Source organism: Lepidochelys kempii, chromosome 8, assembly GCF_965140285.1.
Source record: "Lepidochelys kempii isolate rLepKem1 chromosome 8, rLepKem1.hap1, whole genome shotgun sequence".
Lineage (NCBI taxonomy): Eukaryota > Metazoa > Chordata > Testudines > Cheloniidae > Lepidochelys > Lepidochelys kempii.
The window spans coordinates 78,074,617-78,095,389 of NC_136387.1; the positions used below are offsets into that span (position 1 = coordinate 78,074,617).

General features: G+C 46.1%; 1 protein-coding gene across 5 annotated transcripts in view; it reads left to right on the forward strand.

The window, feature by feature from the left end:
- Nucleotides 1-19,051: 19,051 nt before the first annotated feature.
- The window catches only part of ODF2L (outer dense fiber of sperm tails 2 like), a 53,468-nt gene continuing 51,746 nt past the window's right edge, over nt 19,052-20,773 (forward strand). For 3 of the 5 annotated variants that reach the window (XM_073357167.1, XM_073357172.1, XM_073357171.1), the window contains exons 1-2: nt 19,052-19,355; nt 20,064-20,159. In XM_073357167.1, coding sequence (XP_073213268.1) covers nt 20,076-20,159 — 84 coding nt within the window. In that variant the 5' untranslated portion in view covers nt 19,052-19,355; nt 20,064-20,075. Of the gene's footprint in view, nt 19,356-19,482; nt 19,947-20,063; nt 20,160-20,773 lie in introns of those variants that run through there. The other 2 variants (XM_073357169.2, XM_073357170.1) reach the window with 2 other exon arrangements.

Sequence of the window (20,773 nt, forward strand, 5' to 3'; positions counted from 1 at the left end):
AGTTTCATGTTGGAGTCTGGTTTTGAAGTTTTTTGTTGAAGAATTGCCACTTTTAGGTCTGTTATTGAGTGACCAGGGAGATTGAAGTGTTCTCCTACTGGTTTTTGAATGTTATGATTCCTCTTGTTCATATTCCGACCTATTCATAATGACAAAGGAGGTGCTGTAGTCATCATGAATAGGTTGGAAAATGAACAAGACACTGCTAGACAACTCTCTGACACCACATTCTATAGGCCATTACCCTCTGACTGCACTGAGGATTACCAAAAGAAACTACACTATCTGCTCAAGAAACTCCCTAAAGAAGGACAGGAACAAATCTATACTGACACACCCCTGGAGCCCCGACCAGGGGTATTCTATCTGCTACCCAAAATCCATAAACCTGGGAATCCTGGATGCCCCATCATCTCAGGCATTGGCACCCTGAGAGCAGGATTGTCTGGCTATGTAGACTCTCTCCTTAGGCCTTTCACTCCCAGCTATCTTCGAGACACCACTGACTTCCTGAGGAAACTACAATCCTTTGGTGATCTTCCAAAAAACACCATCCTAGCCACTATGGTTGTAGAAGCTCTCTATATGAACATTCCACACAAAGATGGACTACAAGCCATCAGTAATAGCATCCCCGATACCATCACGGCAAACCTGGTGGCTGAACTTTGTGACTTTGTCCTCACCCATAACTATTTCAGATTTGGAGACAATGTATACCTTCAAGTCAGCAGCACTGCTATGGGTACCCGCATGGCCCCACAGTATGCCAAAATTTTTATGGCTGACTGAGCACAACGCTTCCTCAGCTCTCGTCCCCTAACGCCCCTACTCTACTTGCGCTACATTGATGACATCTTCATCATCTGGACCCATGGGAAGGACGCCCTTGAGGAATTCCACCATGATTTCAACAATTTCCACCCCACTATCAACCTCAGCGTTGACCAGTCCACACAAGAGGTCCACTTCCTAGATGCTACAGTGCTAATAAGCGATGGTCACATAAACACCACCCTATACCGGAAACCTACTGACCGCTATACCGGATTTGCCATGGCGCCAGGCCCACAGTCCAAAGGGGCCCTGGCCCGGCCCGCTCTTCTCTGCCACTGCCCCCCCCCTCCGGTGCGGGCAGAAGCTTGATGCTGTGGGTGCTGGGGCTCCTCCTGCAGCGGGGCAGGCTCCACTGGCAGCAAAGCTCCTCCCACCACCTCTTTCCCCAGCATGTTGCATTCCCACCCCTCCCCCTCTCCCTGCCACCAGTCAGCTGTTTGCTGGCAGGAAGGAGGGGGAAGAGCGGATCCTCAGCATGCTTGCCGCTCCGGGAAGGGGGAGGAGAAGAAGCGGGGGCGGGGTCTTGGGGAAGGGGCTGGAATCGGGGCTACCCCCTCCAGCTCCCTGACGTGAGCACCCCCATGACCCCAGCCCACACCCGCCGGCTCTCTGCCCACCCTGACCCCTGCACCCCCCTCACGCACCCCCAGCCCCCTGCCCTGACCCATGCACCCCCTCACACACCCCCAGTGCTGGACCTCCCTCTGTTTCCCCAGCCAGCTCCAAACTGCAACCCCCTCCAGCTCCTCCTCTGTCCTTTCTCTCTTTCCCGGGCGAGGCCACCTGATCTCTTTGTCCTCCAACACCTTCAGTTGGCACCTTGCAGGGGAGGGGCCCAGGCCATCAGTTGCCAGGAGACAGGGTGTCAGCCATTCTCTGTGCAGACAGCATCACACCTGCCTAGGGCTCTGCAAGAATCATACACCCTTATTCCACCACCTAGATACTTAAGAAATGCATAGGGGAAACTGAGGCACCCACACAGTATTCAGAGAAAACATTAAGAACATTCCCACTTTGTTACACTGGAGGAGGGGCAGCTAGGTGCTGAGAGAGAGATGAAGAGAATGGGCTAGAACCAGGGAGAAGGTAGGTACCTGCTCTATGTGGGCAGGGGTAGGGGGGGATCCTGTTTACCCCCTCCACAGCCCTGCCGTGCTTGAAGTTTACCCTGTCCCCTCCCTTGCTCCAGGGATCAACCCTAGCTCCCACCCCACTGTGCTTTTGCCCCTGACCCCTTTTACAATAATTTCCCGGGGGGCCCACAAATATGTTTGGCACCAGACCCACAAAAAGTTAATCCGGCCCTGCTTACCTACATGCTTCCAGTTTTCATCCAAACCACATCACACGATTCATTGTCTACAGCCAAACTCTACGATACAACCGCTTTTGCTCCGATCCCTCAGAGAGAGACAAATACCTACAGGATCTCTATCAAGCATTCTTAAAACTACAATACTCACCTGCTGAAGTGAAGAAACAGATTGAGAGAGCCAGAAGGGTACCCAGAAGTAACCTACTACAAGACAGGCAAAGAAAGTAACAGAACGCCACTAACTGTCACCTACACCCCCAACTAAAACCGCTCCAGTGCATCATCAAGGATCTACAACCTATCGTGAAGGACGATCCCTCACTCTCACGACCTTGGGGGACAGGCCAGTCCTTGCTTACAGACAGCCCCCCAACCTGAAGCAAATACTCACCAGCAACTACACACCACACAACAAAAACACCAACCCAGGATCCAAATCCTGCAACAAAGCCCGTTGTGAACTCTGTCCACATATCTATTCAAGGAACACCATCATAGGACCTAACCACATCAGCCACGCCATCAGGGGCTCGTTCACCTGCACATCTATCAAATGTGATATATGCCATTATGTGCCAGCAATGCCCTTCTGCCGTATACATTGGCCAAACTGGACAGTCTCTATGCAAAAGAATAAATGGACACAAATCTGACATCAGGAATCATAACTTTCAAAAACCAGTTGGAGAACTCTTCAATCTCCCTGGTCACTCAATAACAGACCTAAAAGTGGCAATTCTTTAACAAAAAAACTTCAGAACCAGACTCCGACGTGAAACTGCAGAACTGGAATTAATTTGCAAACTGGACACCATCAGATTAGGCCTGAATAAAGACGGGGAGTGGTTGGGTCATTATAAAACCTAAATCTAATTTCCCCAATACTAATTTCCCCCTACTGTTACTCACACCTTCTTGTCAACTGTCTGAAATGGGCCACTCTCATAACCACTTCAAAAGTTATTTTTCCTCCTTTGGTATGCTGCTATCAATTGAATTGTCTCATTAGACTACCCTCACACTTGGTAAGGCAATTCACATCTTTTCATGGATTTATACCTGCTCCTGTATTTTCCACGCCATGCATCTGATGAAGTGGGTTCTAGCCCACGAAAGCTTATGGCCAAATAAATTTGTTAGTCTCTAGGGTGCCACAAGGTGCCTCCTCGTTGTTTTTGCTGATACAGACTAACACGGCTACCACTCTGAAACCTGTCTTCATATTTTAAAACACCAAACCATCATTCCTCTTTCAGAATCCAAGTGGATGCCTGAAAGAGCTGTAAACCTAATTCCCCACCCAGAAAGACAGAAGCAGGACTCTCAAGGGGCCAAAGTGTGCCTTTAAATGTGGGACAAGTGTCTTCAAAACCAGGGGCCAAACTGCTTTAGTGATGAACACATGCTAAGTACCAGGAAATACAAGAGTGATTTTTCTTATTGTCTCTTGATTATCCCTCCTGAGAAGGGGCCCTTTGCTAGCTCTATGGACACTGTGACCCCAAATGTGCCCTCAATTACACCCATTGGTTAAAGAATGAGCTGATAAGATCAGATAACTTTTCTTCCCCAGAAATGTTTTTAACAGGTTTCAAATGGTGTCAAAGTTCAGGGCAACTGCATTTTTCCCCTCTGTGATCCTGCAAGGGCTTCCTAGGCTTCCAGCTGTCATTTCTCTTGGGTAGAGATGCATGTCTCTCTCTACCTCCTGAGCAGGGATTTTCCAGGCAGCACAGTTCCCTGCCTACACTGTGATATCCTCAGCAAACCAGAATACCTGGCCTCTGCTTTCTCCTCAGAGGCAATAAACAGTGTAACTGCTCACAGTTATAAATGACCACAAACCGCTCTCTCTAAGCAAGTACATTTATTTTTAAGGTAAAAGCACTACAGAGAAAACATCAAAATAATAAAAGAACCTAGACACAGGCTACTAAGCTTGCCAGAAAGAACCCTGCCTCTCCCACCCAACCCCAGAATGGGCTCTGGGAGGAATCAGTCCTTCAAACCCTACAAAAGGGCTTTCCCCCCTGTGATTACAAGTTCATAACAAGTTTTTAGCTCAAAACAAGCACTCCCATGCACACATTAGTCTTCCCTTTATACAGTTTAGGCCTTTGATCTTTAGCTTCCAGGATCAGGTAATTTGTAGACAATGGTCCCCTTCTCAGGGTGTACCTTCAAAAGGATCAGATTTTGCATAACTGGAGGTGGGAATTTGCAGTCACCTCTCTGTAGAGATTCCCCAGACAAACCACTTGACACTGTTCAAGATCCATTTTTGTCTGGCACATTGTTCAATACAGTCCTTTTACATTCATAACATTTCCCAGGGTTCACAATAATACATAACCTTTGTATTTAATACAATGGACTCCAAAAATATTTAAACTTAATTCAATAACATTTTTCAAGCATACTGAGGGAAACTGCCATAATCCATCATAGATAAGATTCCCGCCTTTAACATAAACACAGTTTTTTAGTGATGAAAATTACCTTAACGATTGTGGATCTTGTTTACTAGGGAGTGGTACATTTTGTAGTCTGTGTAGGCCAAACTGATTGCATACACCAGGGGCTCCTTGCCCTCTCCATCCCCTCCCAGCTTCCTGTGTCCCATCTGCCTCTGTCAGGGACTCCTCGAAACTGCCTTCAATCTCTCCTTTCTTAGGGGTTCTGTGTGCCTCCATTCCCTACCACATCCATATCAGGATCCCCCATTCTCTCTCCACCCCATGACAGGGGTTCTGTGTGCCCCTATTCTCCCCATCCCTTCATGCTAGGGGCTCTGTGTGGCCCCTATTCTGTGGTTCCACATTCTCCTCTTTCTACCATGCCATCCATTCCCCAAACTAGAGTCCCCAAATTTCCCCCCTGCCAGGGTTTTCTGTACTCCCAATTCTCTCCTCCACCCATTCCAGGATCTCCCATTCTTTCTCACCTATGGCAGGGATTCTGTCTGTCCCATCTGTTTCCCCCCAGTAGGAGGGGCCCCTTACCCTCATTCCCACCTTCTACCCCATACTAGGGGCTCTGTGCATCCCCTTTCCTCAATCCCCCATTCTCCCCCTTCCCCATTCCAGGGGCTGTGAGCACATTCTCATTCCCCCATTTACCCTTACCTCCATCATTAATCTTCTGTCTGTTTCAGAGCTAGGTCATTCAGGATGTCAGTATGTTACAAGCTACTGGGAGGCTAGGTACAGATGAGTTAAGGGTAGTGTCATGCTGGAAGGCATTAAGGAGTGCCATCAACTCGCTTTGGCTGTGCTAAAGAGCTGCCCGGAGATTCTTGTATCCCCCATTTTTGGTTTTCTAATTTTTCCCAAAGTCTGTAGAATTCTAGCCATTGATGCCTAGAACACTCCTGTTAATTCTGGGATTGATCCAATACAGCATTCAAAAGTTATCACATTACAGACAGAGAGAAAAATACCATAGAGCTCACAGGCTCCAGCTTCCAATTTTCCCTGAGGTTGCTCAACTGCTGCTCACCCCCGGGCCCCGCCACAACTTCACTCCTTCCCCCAAGCCACTGCTCTGTCTCTTCCCATCCCTGCTGCACCCCAACCCAGCTCCCACTCCACCCATTCCCCCAACTCCCCAACCCTGCCCTGTCTCTTCCCGCCCCTGCCCCAGCCCACCTCTTCCCTGTCTCTTTCCGCTCCCTACGCCGAGCACGCCCCACCCCCACTCATCCGCTTCCCTCCCAGCGCCTCCTGCACTCCGTGGAACAGCTGATCCACAGAGGGCGGGAGGCACTGGGAGGGAGGGGGAGCAGCTGCCGGTGGGTGGGAGGCACCTATGATAGAGCTGATTGTATTGTAAGACCTTCACAAGTTCGGCCAGTAACACCTATCTTTCAAAAAGGCCAAATCCTTCAATCCTTACTTAGTCAAATCTCCCACTGACTTTATTATTAAAATGTAAACTATCATCCCATTGTTCAGCAGGTCTAAATACCAACAATACCAAAATATAATATAAATATAATATCATCTTTAGCCCAAGTCCAGCTTTTACTGGCACCTTTCACTCCCTCTGAATCTGCTGGGTAACTAAACTGTGTGTGTGTGCTTTTGCTATATTGTCTACAGAGAAATTTGCAGTTCTTGCAGAAATCTCCATTACTGACTGCATCCTGCAGTGTCCCACTCATAGGAATGGCAGTTTTGCCTTGTAAGGACTACAGAGTCAGTTCCTTCATGTGTTTGTTTCAAATCACACTTGTAGACTTGAGTGTACTGCCTTCTTCTTGAAAAGATACGGCTATATGTGGACTTTTTGCATGTAGACTGCCCTTCAGAAATCAAGAGGATAATATCAGAACCAGGCTCATGGATTGTATCTGTCTGTTATCTCAGGGGGGAAAATATCTAGGATTATCAAATACAGAAGCCAAACTAAACAAATAGAACAACTCAGGTGAATAAACACATGTAGACTTTGAAAAGTTGCTTAAGAAAAGATATTTTCTTCCTCCTTTTAAAATCTCAAAGGTCTCTAACAAATCATCCAGATGGCTGACTGTCTTATTTTAGACTCTGATACTTCCCTGTATATCCTAAGGTTCTTGGCTGAGATTTGAGAGTTTAGAAATGACTCACAAGAAATGAGTAGTGGCACCAGTACAACTGGCTTTCCAATGAGCATGTGGTAAGATGTGTTAAAAGAGGCCTGGGAACTCTGATCCAGGATTTAGTGTTGTTAAGTTTTTAACAAGTCAAGACAGAGCAATACATGTGTGACAAACTAGGAAATATCTCTTATTTATTAATAAGGAGCTTGTCTCTGTGTGTTTATATATGATGCATTACTTATTATGGAGTTAGATCAAGGAGGTTGTTAAGAACATAAGAATGACCATATTGGGTCAGACCAATGGTCCATCTAGCCCCGTATCCTGTCTTCTGAAAGTGGCCAATACCAGATGCTTCAGAGGAAAAGAACAGAACAGGTAATGATCAAGTTATCCACCCCCTGTTGCCCCTCCCAGCTTCTGGCAAACAAAGGCTAGGGACACTTCAGAGCATCCCTGCCCACCCTGGCTAATAGCCATTGATGGACCTATCCTCCATGAACTTATCTAGTTCTTTTTTGTATCCTGTTACAGTCTTGGCCTTCACAACATCCTCTGGCAATGAGTTCCACAGGTTGACTGTGTGTTGTATGAAGAAATACTTCCTTTTGTTTGTTTTAAACCTGATGCCTATTAATTTCATTTGGTGACCACTGGTTCTTGTGTTATGAGAAGGAGTAAATAACACTTCCTTATTTACTTTCTCCACACCAGTCATGATTTTATAGACCTCAACCATATCCCCCCTTAGACATCTCTTTTCCAAGCTGAAAAGTCCCAGTCTTATTAATCTCTCCCTATGGGGAAGCTGTTCTATACCCCTAATAATTTTTGTTGCCCTTTTCTGTATCTTTTCCAATTCCAATATATCTTTTTTGAGAGGGGTGACAAGATCTGCACGCAGTATTCAAGATGTGGATGTACCATGGATTTATATAGAGGCAATATGATATTTTCTTTCTTATTATCTATCCATTTCCTTTTGATTCCCAACATTCTATTAGCTTTTTTAACAGTTGCTGCACATTGAACAGATATTTTCAGAGAACTATCCACAATTACTCCAAGATCTCTTTCTTTAGTGGTAACAGCTAATTTAGACTTCATCGTTTTATATGTATAGTTGGGATTCTGTTTTCCAGTGTGCATTACGTTGCATTTATCAATATTGAATTTCATCTGCCATTTTGTTGCCTAGTCACCCAGTTTAGTGAGACCCCTTTGTAACTTTTTGCAGTCTGCTTTGGACTTAACTATCTTGAGTTTTGTATCATCTGCAAATTTTGCCACCTCACTCTTTACCCCTTTTTTCAGATCATTTGTGAATATGTTGAACAGTATTGGTCCCAGTACGGACCCCTGGAGAACACTACTATCCATACTTACCTCTCTCCTTACTGAAAACTGACCATGGATTCCTACCCTTTTGTTTCCTATTTTTTAACCAGTTACTAATCCCAGGGGACCTTCCCTCTTATCCCATGACAGATTGTTTTTCTTAAGAGCCTTTGCTGAGGGTCCTTGTCAAAGCCTTTCTGAAAGTCGGTACACTATATCCACTGGAAAAACAATGAGGAGTCCTTGTGGCACCTTAGAGACTAACAAATTTATTTGGGCATAAGCTTTTGTGGGATGTAACCCACTTCATCAGATGCATGGAGTGGAAAATACAGTAGGGAGGTATAAATACACAGCATAGGAAAAGATGGGACTTGCCTTACCAAGTAGGGGGTCAGTGCTAACGAGGCCAATTCAATCAGGGTGGATGTGGCCCATTACCAACAGTTGACCAGAAGAGGTGAACATTTGAGTTCCTTCAGAACTCTTGGGTAAATACCATCTGGTCCTGGTGACTTATTACTGTTTAATTTATCAATTTGTTCCAAAACCACATCCACTGGCTTCTCAGTCTGGGGCAATTCCTGAGATTTGTCACCTAAGAAGAATGTCTCATGTTTGGGAATCTCCCTCACACCCTCAGCTGTGAAGAAGTAATTTAGTTTCTCCAAAATGGCCTTATGTTCCTTGAGTGCTCCTTTTGCATCTCAATCTTCCAGGGGCCTCACGGGTTGTTCAGAGGCTTCCTGCTTCTGATGTACTTAATTTTTTTTTTTTTTTGCTGTTACTTTTTGAGTTTTGGATAGCTGTTCTTCAAATTCTTTTTAGGCCTGTCTAATTATATGTTTTACACTTCACTTGTCAGAGTTTATGCTCCTTTCTTTTCTATTTTCCTCATTAGGGTTTAACTTCCACTTTTTAAAGGATGCCTTTTTGCCTCTCATTGTTTCTTTTACTTTGTTGTTTAGCCACGGTGGCACTTTTTTGGTCCTCTTACTATGTTTTTTAATTTGGGGTATACATTTAAATTGAGCCTCTATTAGGGTGCTTTAAAAATTTTCCCTGCAGGTTGCAGTTTTGGCATTGTATCTTTTAACTTCTGTTTAACTAACTTCCTCATTTTTGTGTAGTTCACCTTTCTGAAATTAAATGCTACCATGGTGGGCTGCTGTGGTGTTTTCTCCCCTGCTGCCCCACCCAGGGATGTTAAATTTTATTATGTTATGGTCACTATTACCAAGCAGTTCAGCTATATTCATCTCTTGGACCAGACCCTGTGCTTCACTTAGGACTGAATCAAGAATTGCCTTTCCTCTTTTTGGGTTCCAGAACTAGCTGCTCCAAGAAACAATCATTTAAAGTGTCAAGAAACTTTATCTCTGCATCCAGTCCTGAGGTGACATGTACCCAGTCAATAGTTGAAATCACAGCCACCAGCTTCTTCCTTCCCCGATGGTGCTCAACCCACACTGCGCCCCAGACCCCACCCCCACTCCACCCCTTCCCCCAAGTCCCTACTTCCGCCCCGCCTCTTCCCGCCCTCCACCCCAGCCCAGACCCCGCCCCCACTCCACCACTTTAGAACCCGCAGCTGAGGAAACTGTATGCAGAGCTGTCCCCTGAGTCGGGCGAATCGGGGTGACCGCCCCAGGCCCCTCACTCTGGGGGCCCCTGCGCTTTGATAAAATCGGGACTGTCCTGATATTTAGCCCTTTGTCCTGCATCACGACCAGTGTGCGATCGGGATGCCATTTGTCCCAGTATTCAGGTGAGGAGGCAGGCAGGGAGGTGAGGTAGGAAGTAAGCGGGTGAGTGGGATGAGGAGGCAAGTGGCAGGCGGGCAAGTGGGAGGGGGGTGAGGAGGCAGGTGGGCGGGAGGATGGTAAGGAGGAGAGCAGCATTCGGGCGGACGGAGCGGGCGCTGGATGGACGGCAAGGAGACTAACGGGGAGGCGAGCGGCAGGCAGGCAGGTAGGGGAGGAGGTTTGGCACCAGGCTGCCAGTATTTGCCTGAAAACCCCACCCTGTTAGCAGATAATGATCTTGATGGGAAATGTTAAGTGCATTTTGCTGACTCATGTTGCAACTGGCTTGCTAACTCTAGAGGGAATTCATTAGAGGGTCTAGAGAAGAGGGTGGGGGACAATGCTACAGAAGAGGGGTATCTCCCTACCACCCACCTCTTTGTCCTCCTAGATCTGTAGGCTTGCACCACTCCTCCTCCCCATTTAATATATTAGCAAGGTAGTTGGGGTTTTTTGCCTTTTTTTAAAGAGGCCCATAGCTCTCTTTCTGAAAATACCCAGATGGAATCAGAGCAGCTGCCTTAATAAAGATCAGTAAAATATTTGTGCTTGTTATCCACAGTTATACACCAGCTAAATCCATGCTTAGGAAGTGGAAATGGAGATTTTCCTTGATCAGATACTATTGCCATAATTAAACGAAATGCTTTAGTGTCTCCAATTTCCTAAACAGAAATGGAAAGAGTTGCTATATTTTTTAAATCAGATAAAGAATTGGACCTTGACAAATACCTAGCAGAGTCTGCATAATATTTAAAGCAGCATCTCTCTCCTGGCTCTTCTCATCCATCCCACCTCTCTTTTTAAAGCCACAAAGTTCTTTTAATGTAGTTTTTGGTGAGTGATTATTATAATCCTGTGTATGTATGATGTAGAGAAATCAATATTGTAATGTTATTTCTTACTGTATAATCTATGACATATTATACATTCAGAGTCAAATCCTGCTCACCTCACTCATATTAGCAGTCTCACTGATTTCAAAAAGTCTACACATGTAAGAAAGTATATGCTATATTTCAGTGAGGAAAGCATGTTGAGTTTGAGCCTATGTATTGTGTATTACATAAAAACCAAACAACCACCTTCATTATAATTTACTACAACAATTTTCTGCTTTAATTTGAAAATCAGGTTTATCAGTTTCAAGGGTCAAATATCCAGTTTATATATCAATTTGTGATAAGATGAAATTTTGAATTGTCTGATATAATTATGATGGCCTAGAAGTGGCTATTCACATACAGAATCCCAATATCATCGTAAAATGCTATGCCAGTGAAAAGTTATGTTTGAGGTTTTTAAGGCACAAGTCAGACAATTCAAAGTTATGGCTCCTATAGGCAACAAATGTTGGTCCTTTGCACATATGAGGGCAAATTCTCCTAGCTGTTACACAGGTATAAATCTGGAAACAATCCAGCGTGGACAGTGGACTGATTCCATATTGACACATGTAACAGAATGCAGAATTTGGCCTTTGTCATATTTTATATTTCTGCATATGGAATTATCTTTTTGTCTTAGGCTCTGTGCACTCTCCTTGTTCACTATGGAGCTTGGGGGGGAGGGCAAGAGGGAGGGAGGGAGGGATGTATAATCATTCCCAAAACTTTCTCTGGTATGGTACACTACAATCTAGCTCTTAATACATATGTATCAAATAATATAGCCAAGTTACAATACCCACACACTTCTTAATATCTGGCATTGTGTTGGCAAACAATTGACAATGTAATGACATTAATGCCATGAATACCACACATCTATATGAAAAATAGTCACTGTGCATTCTAGTGATCTTTCAGTTCAGCCCCTTTGTCAGAGCAGTCCCACTGCAGTAAATGGGAGTTTACATTTGTGAGTACTGTGTGCATCACTGATGAACTAATTCTCAGCAACACATTACCTCTTCATTAAATAAAAGGGTGGAAGAAATAGATGTATAGTATGAAGAAGTGCTGGCAGTTTACTGAAAATATCTTTGGAGTAAAGATTTAGCTGCCTTAGCTATAATTTAACTTAATTGACTGGCTGAGGTGTTTTAGATTAAATTTTACATCAGCATCCTGAACAGAATGACTTGACTAGCAATAATGAAGTCCATGGCATATTTTGGACAAACACAAACAACTGAAACAATCTATGTACAGATTATTAAACAGTGTATTAAATTATTTTTTTAAGTAATGACTGTATAAATATTGTGTAGTCATTTATTCGGAAGTCATGACAACTGATCGTCCAATATGCAGTCATTTATGATAAAGGCCTTTGTATTGCAAACAATACAGTACCAAGTACATTTAGATAATTTTTATATATCACATTATATAAGCCTTTCCAGCAGGCCAAAAAAAATTAAAAGGATGTTTGTTTTCCTTACAGTTACAACCATGTCAGTCAGTCTATGTAGCATATACTGAAATAACCTAGTTTTGAACCTAGTTCAAAGACTAACATAGTTACTTACACTAGTTTGTCTTCTTTCAGCAAAAAAATGAAATGTCATGGCAGCTTGTAGGATTAGAAGGTATATAAAGGGTTAGATTACCTTGACTAAAGAATATATGTGTTTTGCAGTTTGTGTAAAGTGCTGGTGCTTAGCAATTGTGAGAATGCCTTGAAAGATTGTATGCTTAATTGGATATACTGGGCTTGGAATGTGACCTTAATAGGAAATACTGGACCTGGAGTGTGGCTGATAAGTTCCGAGGAAAATCTTTGAAGAAAAAGCCTCAATTATCAAGGATGGTTCTAACTGGTTTTTGCAAAGAAAGGAATTCAACAAGCAGTCACAATCATCATGAAGGTTCTGATAGATAAGGTATACAAGGGTGAACTCTTACTGTTAAAGGATTTGTTATTAGTACCTCCCTGTCCAGTTGGAGCCAGCCAACATGGGTTTAACATCCCAGGTCTAGCTAGTCCTGTTCTAGATATCTGAACAATGTTATAACTGCATGCTACTGTATGGGTGTGATGATTGCTTAGGTAGTTAAGGTATATTTGGAGCAGCTGTAAAAATACCATTTAGCCTTTTCGATTTAAAAAAGAAATTTATAGTTAAGAAATGTTGGTGTTGTAGTGGAATCCTGTATTATTATCATTAATAATAATAATTCCAGCACACTGTAAGAGTGCTATGTGTATTTTTGCCTTATTTAGATGCTATAGTTTTATTTTATAGTATGTTTACGAGTGTTGGAGTTTGTACACTTGGTCACAGCAGTTGTGGATGTCCTTGATGAATGTGATTTGCATCTTTGTAATACACTGCTTACTGTGTGTGATTGTGCCTCCACCTAACATTGTCCCTAGTGGTTATAACAGTCTACTACTTTCTCACAGCTAAAAGTGTCTTCCTATACTCAATTGATAAAGGTCAGTGATTTTTGGAGCTGGAACACAGAGTTTCAATCCTTGCACATGATCCATACTGTTAGCATATATACAGTAATGGTTGTTACACAGTTCTCACTATTTAATCGTAGTTTGCCCTTCAATGAAGCCCAACAACTGAGAAATTATTACTTCAGCTATATCCAAAAGAGGTATCCAAATATTGTTCAGCAAGGTTTCATAGAATGTGAATAGATTGTGAACTCCACTGAATAGTGTTGGACTGTAATAAAGAACATGCCATTTCATAAACTAAGCACCTTGTAAAAATGTTGATTTCACAAACATAATTACATAATTGTGTTATTTTTAATAGTAGAAATGTGTTTATGGCTAAAAAGTCCCGGTTTTGCAAAAGGGAACAAAATGGGCAAGTGCTGTAATTCATCAATTATGGCTCTCTGGATTGCAAAATGGTGTCTAACATGCCAGGAGATGATAACACAATAGGGTGTCTGGGAGTGGCAGAAAATACAGCACAATAAGAGACTTACATCAGAACAATAAACACACTGTATGCACTATATTTACTGTTGTGTGAAAGTTGTATATTATAAACATTTACATTATACACATGGCCAAATGAGTTTCCAAAGAGTCCAGCATGGGAATGGTTGTACCATATTTTATTATCATCCCGTGTTCAAAATTCTGCTTGTCACTAGTGAAAGATAATTTTGCATATTTTATTTGTCAAAATAACACAATGTAATCACACCAGTTTCAATTATGTTGGTAATTTATTAAAAAAAAACTTGTCAACAAGATGTCTAAGGCACTTAAGATTCAATAAATGCTTTTTAGACAAATAGATTCCCTAATAGGCATATTAATACAGAACTTTGAGTAATAATTCCTTTAAACTACAGTACAGAAATGAATTTCCTGTACCAATCAGAAGCAATTCAAAGGCTTTGAGGAGCTGGGTAAACGGAGGAGCTGAGGGAGAGGGAAGTAATTGCTGGGAAGGAGCCTGGAGTGAACCTGGAGGGTTGTTGGGTGTGGGTGGGAGAAGTATGGAAATTCTTTTGTGGGGGAAGGATTGTTAGGGAGTTGAGGAACCTCTCCCTGCAGACCCGGATGACCCCTGCCCTTCCCATTCAGTCAGGAACATTTTTCCCTCTCCCCATGTGCCCTTGCACCCCCACTTCCATTCAACATCCACCTCGGTCTGTCCCCCCAATAGCCATTCACAACCCCAGTGTGACGTTGCACCCCATAATGCTTTATAGAAATATGCTTATGAGTGTAAATATGACATAACTGGAATATGTTTTATGCGAGATATGCCATGCAACATATCTCTGCAAAGGTTATGGTCTACTGGATATATTCATCCTATTTGCATGTATGTATCATTTTTGTATTTGAAGTTATGAATATTGACTATGTACTTGTTTGATTTTAAGTAGCCTCAGTGAAGCAGTTGGTCAGCTTCTTGAGAAAAGACTATTCTCAGTAAGTGCCCAATCAAGAAACACTTAAGCTAACAATTAACTTTAAGAAACACCAATCCACATCTGAGCTTTCCAGGGAATGTGGTGTCGTCCTGTAAGAAACTGAGTCATGCATGGACATGTGACTTGCCCATGTGACTCCAAAACTCCATCTTGGAGCTGGATTCTGCATAGGAGAGGGAAAGGGGTTTCCACCCACAAGAGAGAGACTATTTGAGCCCCTAAAGAAACCCCTCCATTTTGTCTCCAGCTGGCTCAAGAGATAGCCTCTCCACCCCAAAGGATGCCTGAAAGAAACTGGAACAAAGGACAGTAACTACAGGGGTGTGAGGGACTGCTGGACCCAGACTAGAAGGAGGCTATCTGTCAAAGAAGCTTATTGGAACATCTCTGAGGGTGAGATTGCCTGCATTTAGTTTCCTACTGTATTAGGCTTAGACTTGTGTGTTTTATTTTATTTTGCTTGGTAATTCACTTTGTTCTGTCTGTTATTACTTGGAACCACTTAAATCCTACTTTTTATATTTAATAAAATCACTTTTACTTATTAATTAACCCAGAGTAAGTATTAATACTTGGGGGGGCAAACAGCTGTGCATATCTCTCAGTGTTATAGAGGTTGAACAATATATGAGTTTACCTTGTATAAGCTTTATACATTGCAAATGGATTTATTTGGGGTTTGGACCCCATGGGGAGCTGGGTATTGGAGTGCTGGAGACAGGAGCACTTCTTAAGCTGTTTTCAATTAAGCCTGCAGCTTGTGCGGGATGTGGTTCCGACCTGGATCTCTGTTTGCAGCAGGCAAGCGTGTCTGGCTCAAACAAGGCAAGGTACTGAAGTCCTAAGCTGGCAGGGAAAACAGGCTCAGAGGTAGTCTAGGCACATCAGGTGGCAGTCCCAAAGGGGGTTTCTGTGATCAAACCCGTCACACCCAGCATTTGTGACCTGCCCCTCCCCCCACCCAGCAGCCCCGTGTGCCCTGCTCTGTCTGTCCCCCACAAATCCTCACCAGGCTCCACACATAAGATGCTGTGAGGAATGCAGTCTCTCCTCCTCCCTATCCACTGCTTGCTGCTCTGGCCTGTAAGCCAGCTGCTGTCTGTTCTGACACCACAGCAGCGGTTGGTGAGCAACAGGCATAATTGCAGTGCCTCTTCGGCAGAATGTATTTTCTGCAGAGAAAATTAAAATGTGGGGGACAGGAATTCTGCACAAGCGCAGTGGCACAGAATTCCCCCAGGAGTAACATTTACATGAACAGAGCTGCTTTTGCATATGCAATATACACATGCAAAACTCATCATATGTATGTGTGAAGGGTTCCCCCCACAGGAAGCCACCTGGAATTGGGCTACTACTGAGCCATCCTGGTCCACCAGCCTAGGCTTCCTTTACATCAGGGGTTCTCAAACTGGGGTCAGGGGGTCACAAGGTTATTGCATGGGGGGTCGTGAGCTGTCAACCTCCACCCCAAACCCCGCTTTGCCTCCAGCATTTATAATGATGTTAAACATATTAAAAAGTGTTTTTAATTTATAAGGGGGGGTCACTATGTGAAAGGACTCACCAGTAAAAATGTTTGAGAACCACTGCTTTACACTGACCAACCTGCCAAGTCCTCTCCCAGGCATCAGCACACCTACAAGTAGGGACACACCCAGTTGCAGTATATACAGAGCTGTGATCCGCTCAGCACGGGGAGGCTACAGCTAAGGAACTGCCCAGTTACTCAAATGCACACACCCCTCTTGAGTGCAAACCCAGAATTATACCGGTCTTGCACTGCACAGTGATCTGTACAGCGTAAGCTCATGAAATTTGCCCCATCCTTCAGTGTGGAGAAGGATATGCAACCGCTCTCTGCTCCAAGTTATGACTCCCACACACTGGTTTTATACAAAGCAAAAATAAAGTTTATTAACTACAAAAGATTTTAAGTGATTATAAGGGAGAACAAACAGATCAAAGCAGATTACCTAGCAAACAAACAAAACAAGCAAACTAAGCTTAATATACTAAAGAGATTGGATATGAGTAGCAAATTCTCATCCTAAATGATTATTCAAGCAGGCTGCAGATATTCTTAAGGGGCCAGCTGCACTTGCTTATAGCTTAAAAACCCCAGGTGTTCCTTTCACAGGCTAAAAATCACTTTAGCCTGGGTCCAGCACTCCCTCCCCCCAGTTCAGTCTTTGTTCCGTAGCTCTTTCCAGGAGTCTCTTTAGGTGGGGAGTCAGTGAAGAACCACAGTGATGTCACTCCTCTGCCTTAAATAGCTTTTGCATATGGCAGGAACCCTTTGTCTCATGCCAGTCAGTGGAAAAACACCGGTATTCCAGAATGGAGTCCAGTACCAGGTGACCTGGTTAGATGCCCCTGCAGTGCCACAGCAGGCTGTTTGTAATGTCCTCAAGAAGACACCCCACCCACCCCCGTTGGGAGATAAATTTCTTCTAAGGCCTATTGTTTTCTCCTCAACAGAGCCTGACAATTGCAATCAAATAATGTGATCATCTATGAAAAGTAATATTTGTGTGTTTTATTGCAAATCTTTAAAAATATTTAGTGTCTAATCCTTTCCTTTTCAGGCAGTTTAGCTGGCTCCAGAAGGACCGTCAGGCTTATGGGAATCCTCAGGTGGGGTAGATGCCCTGAAATGTCATCTCTCCACCTGGCAAAGATGGTGCAGTTGGTGCAATTGCAGTTGCTGGTGCAATGATCCATGGCTTCTGGAATGGTTCCTAGGGGTATGGGCAGCTAGTGCAATTACACCAGAAGACTGGCTCAGTGCTGAGCAGTCTCAAGAGCAGGGAATTCAAAGATGGCTCAAAGCCACTTTTTCACAAACACTCTTTCCTTAATTGCACTGAGTACTCCTCTGCTGGAGACCATTATTAGAGCTTCAGTGGCTTTGACAGGCAGGACCTGCACTGCGCTTCAGAATTTGCTAATATGACAATCCATTAGGGAAGGTTAGCTTGGCATGAGAATAGCTCCATTACTGTGTCTTCATGCACATCTTATTTTTCTCGCTGGCAGAAAGTCAAGACGGGCCACAGACAGTCAAGTGGCCCCGTCTGGCTGGTGAATTTAGGATTGGGCCTCTCCAATTTTTGATTAGTCTGGAGATGTGTGCGATGGATAGGCAGGGGAGGGGTCATAGTCTGGAAATGCATGTAATGGGGAAGGGCCCTAGTCTGGAGATGCAAGTGATGGGTGGGCAAGGTGTGTATATGATGGGCAGGGGCAGACGAGGGGAGCCCTGGCCTGGAGCTGTGTGTGATGGGCAGATGAGGCGGGGGGCTGGCCTGGAGCTGTGTGTGACGGGCAGATGAGGGGGGGGGGCTGGCCTGGAGCTGTGTGTGACGGGCAAATGGGGGGGGGGCCTGGCCTGGAGCTGTGTGTGATGGGCAGATGGGGGGGGGTCTGGCCTGGAGCTGTGTGTGACGGGCAAATGGGGGGGGGGCCTGGCCTGGAGCTGTGTGTGATGGGCAGATGGGGGGGGGGTCTGGCCTGGAGCTGTGTGTGATGGGCAGATGGGGGGGGGTCTGGCCTGGAGCTGTGTGTGATGGGCAGATGGGGGGGGGTCTGGCCTGGAGCTGTGTGTGATGGGCAGATGGGGGGGGGTCTGGCCTGGAGCTGTGTGTGATGGGCAGATGGGGGGGGGCGCCTGGCCTGGAGCTGTGTGTGATGGGCAGATGAGGGGGGGGGCCTGGCCTGGAGCTGTGTGTGATGGGCAGATGGGGGGGGGGGTCTGGCCTGGAGCTGTGTGTGATGGGCAGATGGGGGGGGGGTCTGGCCTGGAGCTGTGTGTGATGGGCAGATGAGGGGGGGGGTCTGGCCTGGAGCTGTGTGTGATGGGCAGATGGGGGGGGGGGCCTGGCCTGGAGCTGTGTGTGATGGGCAGATGGGGGGGGGGCCTGGCCTGGAGCTGTGTGTGATGGGCAGATGAGGGGGGGGGCCTGGCCTGGAGCTGTGTGTGATGGGCAGATGGGGGGGGGGGGGTCTGGCCTGGAGCTGTGTGTGATGGGCAGATGGGGGGGGGGGGTCTGGCCTGGAGCTGTGTGTGACGGGCAGATGAGGGGGGGGGCCTGGCCTGGAGCTGTGTGTGATGGGCAGATGGGGGGGGGTCTGGCCTGGAGCTGTGTGTGATGGGCAGATGGGGGGGGGGGTCTGGCCTGGAGCTGTGTGTGATGGGCAGATGAGGGGGGGGGGCTGGCCTGGAGCTGTGTGTGATGGGCAGATGAGGGGGGGGGGGCCTGGCCTGGAGCTGTGTGTGACGGGCCCTGTTCCCGGCGGCTGACGGGGACTTGGGAGGACGAAGCTGGGCTCTGTCCGGGGCGCTCGGGACCGGGCGCCGCGGGGCCAAGACCCTGCTCTCACAGTCACCAGCAGCAGCCAGGCCCGGCCGAGCGGCTGCCCGCGGGCGGAGCTGTCCCCGGCCGCCCTGCACCACTCGGCCCCGCATGGCAGCGGGCTCCGCCCCTGAGTGCCGGCGAGGGAAGGGAGCCGCGCTGCGGAAGCGGCGGGCGGCTACAGGTTGCCAAGGCAGCAGCTGCGGCTCCCGCCTCCCGCCGGGGAGAAGGAGCGCGACGGCCGTGGAGGGAGGCTGGGTAACGTCACCAGGGACTCCGGCGGGGCAGGGCACCGGGTGGGCCTGGGCGGGGCAGGACAGAGCGGGGGGCGCCCCTGTCCTGCTTGGGGGCGGGGCGTGGCATGGCCCGCGGCGCTGCTTGGCGGCTCAGGGTCGTGGGCGGGAGCTGGCCGGTACCGGCGGGGCTCGCTGGGGGAAGGTGCCCGGGCACTGCCCGCGGCAAGGGGAAGCTGCTTGGGGGTGCCCTGTACCGCCCGCGTAGTGCCGGCCCCTTTCCCGTCCCCTCACACTCACGGCGTCGGCTGCTGTGTCTCGGATGGGGGATCTTGAGGCCAGGCTTTGCCCTGACGGGCCTCTCTCCCTCCTTCCCTCCCTTTTATGTCAGTTACAGTCAGTAGCCCTTTATTTTGGGGAGTTGTTTAACTTTTCTGCAATGAATGTGTGAGTGGTTGGGGCCAAGTAAATAAGTGCTAAATAAATATCCCTTACAACCTTACTTTATTAAGTATTGACTCTGGCCAGTAATTTCACTTGGGGTCACCTGGAAGCCTCATTCTTGTAGTAGGTCTAGGTTTTGTTCATCCTGCATTTTATATTCAACTGAACTGAGGTACCAGTGATCTTTAACTACTGTGCCTTCCCTCATTAGCTTGCTTTTCTATTATTTTTATTACGATGATGGCACTGTAGAGAGATGCTTTTATATCAACTTTTAATCTTTTTGCAGAATTAGGACACAATGTTGTCATCCATGCACATACAGAATAACGATAGTCTATCAGAGTTGTATGTTCAACAAAAGCTGTCTTTTGACATTGCTGAGGTAAGTCAAATCATACTAATTTGCAGTGCCATCAATAGGGCCGTGTGGGGCCCGGGGCAGAAGTGACAGATTTCTCTCTTCCGGGACCGACCACTTGCACCGGCCCACGGGGCCCCCCAAAATGCAGGGCCCGGAGCAGTTGCGCCGATTCGCCCTACCCAAGGGACTGCACTGCTAATGTGTTACTGATGTATGAGCATTTCCTACAAAGGAAAGTAATGTATGCACTTTGTTACTGACTAGGCCCTGGCTTCAGATCAAACTTTAAATTTTGTGTCCTATCTGTAGACAGTAGGAAGAAGGGATGCATTTGGGGTTTGATTTTCAAAAGGGTATGAGGGAGTTTTGTGCCCAATTCCCCTTGAAAAAAATCAATCGGAGCCAGGTATTTAACTCCCCTAGGCACTTTTGAAGAGTCTACTCTTGCTGTTTAGGAATGGAGTGCAATGCTAATAAAGGACATATATAGGATAATTCTTTAAGTGAGTTAGGGCAAATCTACATTACAGCGCTACATTGGCGCAGCTGCACCACTGTAGCACAGCTAGTGAAGAGACACTATGCCGGTGGGAGTGCGCTCTCCTGTTGGCATAATTACTCCACCTCTGCAAGAA